General features: G+C 39.3%; 1 protein-coding gene across 1 annotated transcript in view; it reads left to right on the forward strand.

Moving 5' to 3' along the window:
• Nucleotides 1-13602, forward strand: part of LOC118768207 (zinc finger protein 708-like) — a 33221-nt gene continuing 19619 nt past the window's right edge. The window contains exons 1-2 of the mRNA XM_036514292.1: nt 1-176; nt 765-818. Of these exons, the coding sequence (XP_036370185.1) occupies nt 44-176; nt 765-818 (187 nt within the window). The 5' untranslated portion in view covers nt 1-43. The remainder of the gene's footprint in view (nt 177-764; nt 819-13602) is intronic.

Consider the following 13602-nt stretch of genomic DNA (forward strand, 5'->3'; position numbering starts at 1 on the left):
GATACTATCATTGTGATATGTATAACGAAATTATTCTCTCATAATGAATAATTCAACTAAAGCAAAAATCTCTGATAAAAGAGAGAAGCCATATCACTGTGATATCTGTGGTAAGTCATTCTCTCATAGTAGTAATCTAAGAAGGCACAGACGTGTTCATACTGGAGAAAAACCATATCAGTGTGATATCTGTGGTAAGTCATTTTCTGAAAATGGCACTTTAACTCATCACAAATTTATTCATACTGGGGAAAAGCCATATCACTGTGATATCTGTGGTAACTCATTCTCTCAAAGTGGTAATTTAAGAAGGCACAGACGTGTTCATACTGGAGAAAAACCATATCAGTGTGATATCTGTAGTAAATCATTTTCTGACAAAAGCTCTTTAACTCATCACAAATTTATTCATACTGGGGAAAAGCCGCATCAGTGTGATATATGTGGTAAATCATTTCCTGGAAGTGCTGACCTACCTAAACACAAACGTACTCATACAGGAGAGAAACCATATCAGTGTGATATCTGTGGTAAATCATTTTCTCAAAGATCTGAATTACCTAGACACAAACGTACTCATACAGGAGAGAAACCATATCAGTGTGATATCTGTGGTAAATCATTTTCTCGAAATAGCAATTTAACTCATCACAAATTTATTCATACTGGGGAAAAGCCATATCAGTGTGATATCTGTGGTAAATCATTTTCTGAAAATAGCACTTTAACTCATCACAAATTTATTCATACTGGGGAAAAGCCACATCAGTGTGATATCTGTGGTAAATCATTCTCTACCAGTGGTGACTTACGTACACATACAGGAGAGAAGCTATACCATTGTGATATCTGTGGTAAATCATTCACTACAAGTAGTCATTTGACTAGTCATATACGTATTCATACTGGGGAAAAACCATATCAATGTGATATCTGTGGTAAATCATTTTCCCATAATTCTACTTTAAACGGGCACAAACGTATTCATACAGGCGAGAAGCCATATCAGTGTGATATCTGTGGTAAATCATTCTCTGAAAATAGCCATTTAACCAGACACGAACATATTCATACAGGAGAGAAGCGATATCATTGTAATATCTGTGGTAAATCATTTTCCCAGCATTCTACTTTAAACGGGCACAAACGTATTCATACAGGTGAGAAGCCATATCATTGTGATATCTGTGGTAAATCATTCTCTCACAGTAGTGACCTGTCTAATCACAAACGTATTCATACAGGTGAAAAACCATATCATTGTAATATTTGTGGTAAATCATTCTCCAGAAGTAATACTTTGTCTGGTCACAGACGTATTCATACTGGGGAAAAACCATATCCGTGTGATATCTGTGGTAAATCATTTTCCCAGCATTTTACTTTAAAGGAGCACAAACGTATTCATACGGGTGAGAAGCCATATCATTGTGATATCTGTGGTAAATCATTCTCTCACGGTAGTGACCTGCCTAAACACAAACGGATTCATACAGGTGAAAAACCATATCAGTGTAATATCTGTGGTGAGTCATTCTCTCAAAAGCGCCACTTAAGCACACATCTGAGTATTCATACACAGGTGTAATCATATCAATATAAAAAGTTATTACAACACGGCAGGACAAGTGAGACTATAACCCATGGCCTGCACCTGGGATGTAGCCAGTCCATTTATGCATAGCTTTCCTTCTTGGGACACAAAACTCTACTTGTGAAGACCTGTTGAGGCAAGTGAGAATCAGAATCAAAATCGAAATCAACCAACATCAATGGAAATTGCAGCTGTGATACCAGTGCTGGTGGCATGTAAAAAGCATGATCGTGGCCGTTGCCAGTCTAGCCTGGCCCCCATGCGGCTGGCACGTGAAACGCACCATCCGATCGTGGCCGTTGCCAGCCCCATCAGGCGCCTGTAATGGTGACACGTAAAAAGCACCCACTACACTCACAGAGTGGTTGGCATTAGGAAGGGCATCCAGCCGTAGAAACATTGCCAGATCAGACTGGGCCAGGTGCAGCCTTCTGGCTTCCCAGACTCCAGTTGGACTGTCCAACCCATGCTAGCATGGAAAGCGGACGCTAAATGATGATGATGACAAGAATTATGAATATTTTGTCTGCTAAAAGACAGGGTTTATTCCTCTTCAAGCTTGACATTATCAACTTCAGTTTCTTGGATGTCAACATGAAATTCATGAATCACAACTTCAATATCATTTATATATCTAAATATATTAACACAGAGATGACTTTGGTTTCTGAAGATGATTGTGCTGGATTTTTGAGGAATTTGTTTTGAGAGAATAAAGGAATGGGAATAAGGAATAAAAGTTTTAAGTGACATTGATTTTGTCTTTGTTGTGTTTTCATCATCATCATCCTCATCCTTCTTCTTCTTCTTTTTCTTCTCCTCCACCTCCTTCTTCTTCTTCTTCTTCTTCTTCTTCTCCTTCTTCTTCTTCTTCAGTGTTCATTTTCTTTGCATGCTTGGGTGGGAAAGTGTGACCTGAGCTGGCAAGCCAGAGTGCTGCTCCAGGTTCCGCTCAGATTTTGCTTGCTTTCTTTGGCTGTATCCCCTTAAGACGTCCATTGCGGTGAAAAACATTATGTGCCTTATGAATATGTCCCTCGTTTAAGAAACAGATTGGGTTTATTTACATTTGTGGAGAAATAAAGATAGCCTTCCCCCCACCCCTAAACCTAAAACAGATTGAAATGCAATAGATCAATACTAGGGTCATAATTATGGGTGACAATTTCAACAAATCAATGACGTCTATTGAGGTGAAAACATTCTGTGCCGTATGAATATGTCCCTTGTTTAAGAAACAGATTGGGTTTATTTACATTTGTGGAGAAATAAAGATAGCCTTCCCCCCACCCCTAATCCTAAAACAGATTGAAATGCAATAGATCGATACTAGGGTCATAATTATGGGTGACAATTTCATATGATACTGCAAGAAAAAACTGCCGTAAAACCGAAAAGATCCGAATGTGTGAGTACACTTTATTGAAAGAATCTTGTAAAAGTTTGAAAACTCTTGAAAGTGAAGTTCTTGACAGAAAGGGACAAAGAGGAAACTACAACGAATCTCACGAGTCACAGAAGAAAGACAACCATATGAAGAGAAATAACTTCTGCAACACTTTAACCCCGGTTCAACAGTTAAATTCTTAATTAAGGAGCTTAATTACTGCTTCACTGACTCGTTGCTTACTTGTGAATACGGTAAGTTGATAAAGATTTACTTTAAGGCTGTAATAGTGATAATACTACTACTACTACTAATAATAATAATAATGTGAATAATAGAATTCTGTGAACTTCTCTCGATGTTAGAGTAATTATTTATCGAAGCGGAAACCTGACAACAATTAAGAAAATATAATTTGCTCGTCTTAATTAATAACTTCCAAACTGAAATGTTGATCTGTTATTTATGAAAACCTTTGATTGACAGTTCCATGCTTGTTCTCTCTTTCTCTTTCTCTTTTACTTGTTTCAGTCATTTGACTGCGGCCATGCTGGAGCTTCGCCTTTAATAGAGCATCTCGACCCCCGGGACTTATTCTTTTGTAAGCCCAGTACTTATTCTATCGGTCTCTTTTGCCGAACTGCTAAGTGACGGGGACATAGACGCACCAGCATCTAAGGGGACAAACAAAAACACACAAGCACACACACACATGCATATATATACATCTATACGACGGGCTTCTTTCAGTTTCCGTCTGCCAAATCCACTCACAAGGCTTTGGTTGGCATGAGGCTATAGTAGAAAATACTTACCCAAGGTGACACGCAGTGGGACTGAACCTGCAACCATGTGGTTGGTAAGCAAGCTACTTACCACACAGCCACTCCTGCGCCTATATGTATATTGTGATTACATTTTCTTTTGAGTTGTCATATTTTGTGCCACATCTTCTGGGTAATCGGTAGCCATCTTATTTCTGGTGCCACTACAATCTTTCTATTTTCAAGCCCCGCACTCAAGGGGGAGCCGTGTAGTGACACCTGGTCCCTGACGCCATTTTAGGATTTTCATCCACGCATGCACAGGGGTAAGAGCCTGCCGGAAGCCCCTTATGCACATGTGCAGTCATCAGCATCAGCTAAGCTTGACCGCTGTCCTCTCTCTCTCTTCGCCCCGGCTTCCAACCAAGCCGGACACAACTTCACCAGCTCTGTGTGGCTGGAATTCTGAAGGCGATCCATGACTTCAGCGAATCTGAGAAGTATGCCTTCACAATCGTGATTAAACTGTCTCTGTTGCTTCTGCACCAAGGCGACCTAGCTACTGATTGTCCAGAGATGTAACGCTTGTACAGACAGAAAAATAAATATTGTTATTTGTTCAGAGATCCTTGTTCTATTGATTTTTTAATGGCTTTGTGGGGTGACTGGGGAAATGTGAAGATGTGCACGACCCACCTTGGACGGTTTTGAATGACCATAGAAAGTGCGAGCCCTCTAACTGAAAAATTGTGGATGTGTATAAAGGACAAGCACACATTTGGCCATTTATATATAGAGAGATGTTGATGTAATTCAGCCTAAGGAGACATCTACAGCTGGCTACACGACATGATCTGTTTATATTCGCGAGTGCCCGTTCTGCATATTTTATTTGTTAGTATAAAATACTTTTAAAAAATGGAAGACCCGGCAAAACCAGTGAGAACAGTCAAAATCAAAATCAAACCAAATCAATTCATATATCAGAAAGCAGAACCAAATTGAGGTCGATCAACATCAGTGGGAATTGCAGCTGTGGTTAAGCGAACCATCCGATCGTGGTCGTTTTCGGCGCTGCCCCGTCTAGCCTCCGTGTTGGTGGCACGTAAAAGCACCACCCGTTCGTGTACGTTGCCAGCCTCACCTGGCCCCCGTGCCGGTGACACGTAAAAGCACCATCCGTTCGTGGCCATTTGCCAGCTCTGGCTGGCCCCTGTGTCGTTGGCGCGTAATAAGCACTCACTACACTCACGGCGCGGTTGGTGTTAGGAAGGGCATCCAGCCGTAGGAACACTGCCAGATCTGACTGGTCTTGATGAAGCCTTCCAGCTTCACACACCCCAGTTGAACCGTCCAACCCATGCTAGCATGGAAAACGGACGCTAAATAATGATGATGATGATGATGAATCTTCCTCATTTTCTGCAGATTTAAGAATTATCTTTTAAATCTATAGGTGAAAAGGTAAAAATCCCAGCGCTTCTCTATTTCTGTTCGTAATTGTGCATTATGTTGGGAGCGGCGCCATCTTTTCCCTCCCCGTTGTCATTGGAAGAATTAATCAACCTTCGAATATTGAACACACGACACTACATGCCATCCACTGACGGTTCTCTCAAAGTAGCAACTTAATTATACATGAGAGAAAATAGATCACTGTGATCATCATCATCATCATCGTTTAACGTCCGATTTCCATTCTAGCATCGGTTGCACGATCTGATTGAGGACTGGCGAACTAGGAGGCAGCACCAGGCTCAAATCTGATCCGGCAGAGTTTCTACAGCTGGATGCCCTTCCTAACACCAACCAGCTGTAGAAACTCTACCAGATTAGATTGGAGCCTGGTGCTGCCATCTGGTTCGCCAACTGTTCTCTGGGAATAATGGGGATCCTTTCGGTTTGAACGGCAGGTTTTTAAATTTCTAGGTAACTAAAAAAATATTAAACTTCGTATATAGATAGAATGTATTTATAAGGCATCCTTTTCCTTGGCTGTATTGAGAAAATTCTGTAGTTTGTAACATATTTGTCGTTTTTTTTCTGCAATTTCAACCAATCAATGACGTCTATTGAGGTAAAAAAAAACATGTGCCTTATGAATATGTCCCTCGTTTAAGAAACAGATTGGGTTTATTTACATTTTTGAAGAAAAAATAGATACCCTTCCCCCACCCTAACCCTAACAGATTGAAATGCAATAGATCGATCCTATGGTCATAATTATGGTGACAATTACATATGACACCGCTACAAAAAACTGCCGGTCAAACCGAAAAGATCCCTTTTTTTTTACACAAAGTAAATAATAAGGCGATGCTTCCATATATAAGTACGCACGTGACTTTGTTTACATTTGGGAAGATAACAGAAAGCCTTTTCTCCCCACTCCTAACCCTAACACGTGGAAATTATTTTAAAAAACTGCCGTTCAAACTGAAAAGTTCCAAAATATTTTACAAACTATAGAATTTTCTCAATAACGCCAAGAGAAAAAGATGTTTTATAAACACATTCTACCAGTATACGAAGTTTAAAAGTGTTTAGTTACGTGGAAATTATTTTAAAAAACTGCCGGTCAAACCGAAAAGATCCCCAAAAGGTATCCAAGCATTGTTCTTTAGGTGAGAGAGAAGTGTGAAGGAAGAACAATGATTGGACAGGAGAGAAAATGACGTCAGAAACGGATCGGAAGTGCAACGGCCTGACGTCACATCAGGAAGATATGAGTCAAAGATGCCTTCTTTCTTTCGGTGTCTGCGACGGGGTCCAGTTCGTGCGCTGGAAACGGTCGTAGATTAGAATATGTGAGTGTATATATTCTATATTACCTTGAAGGTAAAACCGTTGACAGAATGGGACAAAGAAGACACCGGAACGAAACGAACCAGTCATAGAAAATTGAAGTACTATAATCATATAAAGGGATATAACTTTCCTTAATGAATTAATTAAGGTGCTTAATTAACGATCACTGACTCGTTGTTCGTATCTGAATACGGTAAGTTGACAAATATTTATTTTAAGGCTGTAATGATGATGATGATGATACCATTAATGATAAGGTACTACTAGCGAATAGTGGTCCCGGTGCGCGCACTCGCGTTAGCTAGTCGTAAGTAGTCGAATCTACAATTTTTAAAACTAAGTAAATACATTATTTTTGTAAACAAACTAAGGTTAGGGTTAAAAAGTCGTAGGATCAACTACATACGACTAGCTAGCACGGATGCGCGAGTGAGCGCACCTGGACCACTGTTCGCTAGTAGTACCGCGCACCTCTCCAAGATAATGACGCTTACTTGTGAGAAAAAGTTAGGAAATGGGAAATATATCCAGAATACATAAAGTATGGAGGAAATTAGAAAGATTAATCTATTTTTTAAATATTTTATACTAAAAAATAAAATACGGAGAACGGGCACTCGCGAATATAAACAAACATACAAGGGTGTAAGAGTTAGCAGTTCCTTCTCTAAGCTTGGATTCGAAATCGAATCCAAGAATCATCGGTCGTCAAATACCAATGCATGTATAGGCGCGAAATTAAGAATCCCTTTGTTCTGACAAAAACTGATTGATCATCTCCCTTTGACCTCCGACCTGAGCAATGTCAGGACAAAGGGATTCTTAATTTCGCGCCTATACATGCATTGGTATTTGACGACCGAAGATTCTTGGACTCGATTTCGAATCCAAGCTTAGGGAAGGAAGTGCTAACTCTTACAAGGGTACTATTTAAGAAGAGAGGTCCCGGTGCGCGCATCCGCAGAAGCTAGTCGTGACTAGTCGATCCTTACTTTGTATTTTTGTTTTATTTACTTTGTTTTAAAAAAATGAGCGTAACTTCGGTATAGGTACCGGAAGTACCAGATACATTTCAAGATAGTGTATTTTTTCTTCTATATGGGGGGTTGTGGTTAAGGTTTGTGTTAGGGGTGGGAGAAAAGGGTTTCTGTTATCTTCAGAAATGTAAACAAAGCCACTCACGGTACCTATACCGAAGGATCACAAAAAAATTATTTACTTTGTGTAAAAAAAAATTATTTTTTTTTGTGTTTTATTTACTTTGCTAGGTAGTCGTTGTAGGATCGACTAGTCACGACTAACTATCGCGAGTCTGCGCACCGGGACCGCTCTTTTTAAATAGTACCGGAGAAAATTAGAACGAGTAATCTATTTTTTTAACTATTTTACACTAAAAATAAAATACGCAGAACGGGCACTCGCGAATATAAACAAACATGTATGTACGTATACGTATGTATTTATGCATATATATGTATTATTATGTATACATATATGTGTGTGTGTAAGGGTGAAAGAAATTGAATATTAATTAATAACATCAATTTCGTATGGATTTTGGCGTTTGGTTCAGCAAATTATGTTTTTGATATACTCTACCTATGATTCGAAATTGATTTGTAAGTAAAATTACACAATCTATTAATGATGAAACAATTGTATAGAGTTAATCCATTTTTTCGTTATTTTTCATTTGTCCTGCCCGCTTACATTCTTGGCGTGTTGAATTAATGCTTGAGAACAATTCTTTAGTGGTGGATTCCCTTTGTGGATCTATTTCTAACGTTAGGGTGACCACATGTGGTCCCTCTCTTAATACTTGTATATATATATATATGTGTGTGTGTGTATACAAATATATTTGTAGTGAATCTTGCACGCATGAAGTAGATTGGATCCATCCTTGCCAAAATTTTAATTAACCCTTCACCAAAATTTTTCCCACAGCAGAACAATAGAGAAATCTCTATAGAGAATGTTGTAAAAGTTTCAATGCCTCAATGGATTCTGACCCCTGCAAACATAGACATTAAATGGATGACAGTGTTGATGTTGTAAGATTTGCAATGTTGAATTACTATGTCGTTTAATGATTCTCTTTATCTCACTGCTTCTTTTTTTTCCTATTTCAGAATATAACATCCTGTTGATATGAAAGAAATTACTTCATTCAGATGTGCCTCTGATATTTTATCAGCTCCCATCAACCAAAGGAAGATGATATATTTATAAGGAGCATTCATCAATACATCAAACTCATCTTATAAAGGAAATCTGTGAAAAACAACAGCAAAATATTTCTTCTGGACGATGGAATTAACAGCAACAATTTGAAGTCTTTGCTGTCTGGAATATAGAGGAGATGATTGTTTTACAGGTTAATTAAGCTTGGATAACTTTACAAAGGGGTAGACAATTGTCACCTCTTGATTTAGATATTAAGCAAAATCACAGATGAAAGAAGCATAGCATTAAATTATTCTCTGAAAATAGCAACACAAATATATTCATAGAAATGAATTTTTTTCCTGTTTCAGAATATCATACCATGTTGATTTGAAAGAAATTTCTTCATTCAGATGTGTGTCTGTTATTTTGATTGACTTTCATCAATTAAAGGAAGACCATATATTCATAAGGCACACTCATCAAAAGATCAGCTTCTTTATATAAATAAAATCTTTTACGAACGATGGGGAAATATTTCTTCTGGATGATGGAATTAAGAGCAACATTTTTTTTGTCATCTGGAATGTAGAGATGATGATGAACCTACAGGTTAAGTTTGAGTAACTTTACAAAAGAGTTAACCAATTTATATCTTCTGTTTAGATATTAAGCAAGATCACCAATGAAAGTAACATAACATTTAATTACTCTCTGATGCATTTGAACACAAACATTCATAGAAATGACACAGATACTATCATTGTGATATGTATAACGAAATTATTCTCTCATAATGAATAATTCAACTAAAGCAAAAATCTCTGATAAAAGAGAAGCAATCATATATCTGTGATATCTGTGGTAAATCATTCTCTAAAATAGCACTTTAAAATCACAACTTTATTCATACTGGGGAAAAGCCGCATCAGTGTGATATCTGTGGTAAATCATTTTCTCAAAATAGCACTTTAACTCAGCACAAATTTATTCATACTGGGGAAAAGCCGCATCAGTGTGATATCTGTGGTAAATCATTTTCTCAAAATAGCACTTTAACTCATCACAAATTTATTCATACTGGGGAAAAGCCGCATCAGTGTGATATCTGTAGTAAATCATTTTCTCAAAATAGCAATTTAACTCATCACAAATTTATTCATACTGGGGAAAAGCCGCATAAGTGTGATACCTGTAGTAAATCATTTTCTCAAAAAATTGAATTGACTGTCCATAAACGTATTCATACTGGTGAAAACCATATCAGTGTGATATCTGTTGTAAATCATTTTCTCAAAGTGCTACCTTAGCTACACACAAACGTACTCATACAGGAGAGAAACCATATCAGTGTGATATCTGTGGTAAATCATTTTCTCGAAGTGCTGACTTACCTAAACACAAACCTACTCATACAGGAGAGAAACCATATCAGTGTGATATCTGTGGTAAATCATTTTCTCGAAGTGCTGACTTACCTAAACACAAACGTACTCATACAGGAGAGAAACCATATCAGTGTGATATCTGTGTGATATCTGTGGTAATCATTTTCTACAAGTAGCTCTTTAACTCCTCACAAAGTTATTCATACTGGGGAAAAGCCGCATCAGTGTGATATCTGTGGTAAATCATTTTCTCGAAGTGCTGACTTACCTATACACAAACGTACTCATACAGGAGAGAAACCATATCAGTGTGATATCTGTGGTAAATCGTTTACTAGAAATAGTACTTTGACTAGTCATATACGTATTCATACTGGGGAAAAACCATATCAGTGTGATATCTGTGGCAAATCCTTTTCTGAGCCTTCTTCTTTTAAAGGGCACAAACGTATTCATACAGGTGAGCAGCCATATAATTGCGATATCTGTGGCGTATCATTCTCTGAAAATAGCCATTTAACCAGACACCTACGTATTCATACTGGGGAAAAACCATATCAATGTGATATCTGTGGTAAGTCATTTTCTGGTAATAGCAATTTAATCAGTCACAGACGTATTCATACTGGGGAAAAACCATATCAATGTGATATCTGTGGTGCATCATTCTCTGAAAATAGCCCTTTAACCAGACACCTACGTATTCATACAGGAGAGAAGCCATATTGTTGTAATATCTGTGGTAAATCATTCGCTCACAGTAGTTACTTGCCTAAACATAAACGTATTCATACAGGAGAGAAGCCATATTGTTGTAATATCTGTGGTAAATCATTTTCTCAGCCCTCTACTTTAAAAGGGCACAAACGTATTCATACGGGTGAGAAGCCATATCAGTGTGATATCTGTGGTAAATCATTTTCTTACAGTAGTAACTTACCTAAACACAAACGTATACACACTGGAGAAAAACAATATCACTGTGATATCTGTGGTAAGACATTTTCTGATAATAGCAATTTAATCAGTCACAAACATATTCATACAGGTGAAAAACCATATCATTGTGACATCTGTGGTAAGTCATTCTCTCACACTAGTGACTTGCCTAAACATAAACGTATTCATACTGGGGAAAAACCATATCATTGTGATATTTGTGGTGAGTCATTCTCTCAAAAAGGCCACTTAAGTACACATCTGAGTATTCATACACAGGTGTAATCGTATCAATATCAAAATTTATTACAACCCGGCAGGACAAGTGAGACCATAATCCATGGCCTCTACCTGGAATGTAGCCAGTCCACTTATGCATACCTTTCCTTCTTGGGACACAAAACTCTACTTGTGGATACCTGTTGAGGGAAGGGAGAATCAGAATCAAAGTCGAAATAAATCAACATTAATGGAAATTGTAGCCGTGATACCAGTGCTGGTGGGACGTAAAGAGCAACATTCGAACGTGGCCGTTGCCAGCAGCGTCCCAACTGGCTTCCGAGCCGGTGGCACGTAAGAAGCACCGACCGATCGTGGCCGCTGCCAGCCTCTCCTGGCCCTTGTGCCCGTGGCACGTAAAAAGCATCCACTACATTCACAGAGTGGTTGGCGTTAAGGAAGGGCATCCAGCTGAAGAAACACTGCCAGATCAGACTGCAACCTGGTGCAGCCTCCTGGCTTCCCAGACCCCAGTCAACCGTCCAACCCATGCTAGCAGGGAAAACAGATGTTATACAATGATGATGAGGAGGATTCTCTATTGTTTCCTGTGACAGACAGCTGTTCTTTTGTGTACTGGACATTTTCAATGTTTTGTTATTAAACATTTTGTAAAAATAAAATTTTTTGTGCATGCTTATTCTCTCTTTCTCTTTCTCTTTTACTTGTTTCAGTCATTTGACTGTGGCCATGCTGGAGCTCCGCCTTTAATAGAGCATCTCGACCCCGGGACTTATTCTTTTGTAAGCCCAGTACTTATTCTATCGGTCTGTTTTGCCGAACTGCTAAGTGACGGGGACATAGACACACCAGCATCGATTGTCAAGCAATGCTAGGGGGACAAACACAAACACATTCATATATATACATCTATACAACAGGCTTCTTTTAGTTTCCGTCTATCAAATCCACTCACAAGGCTTTTGTCGGCCTGAGGCTATAGTAGAAGATACTTACCCAATGTGACACGCAGTGGGACTGAACCTGAAACCATGTGTTTGGTAAGCAAGCTACTTACCACACAGCCACTCCTGCGCCTATATGTATATTGTGATTACATTTTCTTTTGTGTTGTCATATTTTGTGCCACATCTTCTGGGTAATCGGTAGCCATCTTATTTCTGGTGTCACTACAATCATTCTATTTTCATGCTCCGCACTAAAGGGGGAGCCTTGTAGTGACGCCATTTTAGGATTTTCATCCACGCATGCACAGGGTAAGAGCCTGCCGGAAGCCCCTTATGCACATGTGCAGTCATCAGCATCAGCTAGGCTTGACCACTGTCCTCTCTCTCTCTTCGCCCCGGCTTCCAACCAAGCCGGACGCAACTTGACCAGCTCAGTGTGGCTGGAATTCTGAAGGCGATCCATAACTTCAGCGAATCTGAGAAGTATGCCTTCACAATCGTGATTAAACTGTCTCTGCTGTTTCCGCACCAAGGCGACCTAGCTACTGATTGTCCAGAGATGTAACGCTTGTACAGACAGAAAAATAAATGTTATTTGTTCAGAGATCCTTGTTCTATTGATTTTTTAATGGCTTTGCGGGGTGACTGGGGTAATGTAAAGATGTGTACGACCACCCTTGGACGGTTTTGAATGACCATAGAAAGTGCGAGCCCTCTAACTGAAAAATTGTGGATTTGTATAAAGGACAGGCACACACAGACAGACATTTGGCCATTTATATATAGAGAGATGTTGATGTAATTCAGCCTAAGGAGACATCTACAGCTGGCTTCACGACATGATCTGTTTATATTCGCGAGTGCCCGTTCTCCATATTTTATTTGTTAGTATAAAATACTTTTAAAAATGGAAGACTTAGCAAGACCAGTGAGAACAGTCAAAATCAAAATCAAAGCAAATCAATTCATATATCAGAAAGCAGAACCAAATTGAGGTCGATCAACATCAGTGGGAAGTGCAGCTGTGGTTAAGCGAACCATCCGATCGTGGTCGTTTCCGGCCCCGCCCCGTCTAGCCTCCGTGTCGGTGACACGTAAAAGCACCATCCGTTCATGGCCGTTTGCCAGCTCTGTCTGGCCCCCGTGTTGGTAACACATAAAAGCACCATCCGTTTGTGGCCGTTTGCTAGCTCTGTCTGGCCACCGTGTCGGTGGCACGTAAAAGCACCATCCGTTCATGACCGTCTGCCAGCTCTTTCTGGCACCTGTGCGGGTGGCACGTAAAAAGCACCCACTACAGTCACGGAGTGGTTGGCGTTAGGAAGGGCATCCAGATCTGAATGGGCTTGATGAAGCCTTCTAGATTCAC

Source organism: Octopus sinensis, linkage group LG27 (genome assembly GCF_006345805.1).
Source record: "Octopus sinensis linkage group LG27, ASM634580v1, whole genome shotgun sequence".
Lineage (NCBI taxonomy): Eukaryota > Metazoa > Mollusca > Cephalopoda > Octopoda > Octopodidae > Octopus > Octopus sinensis.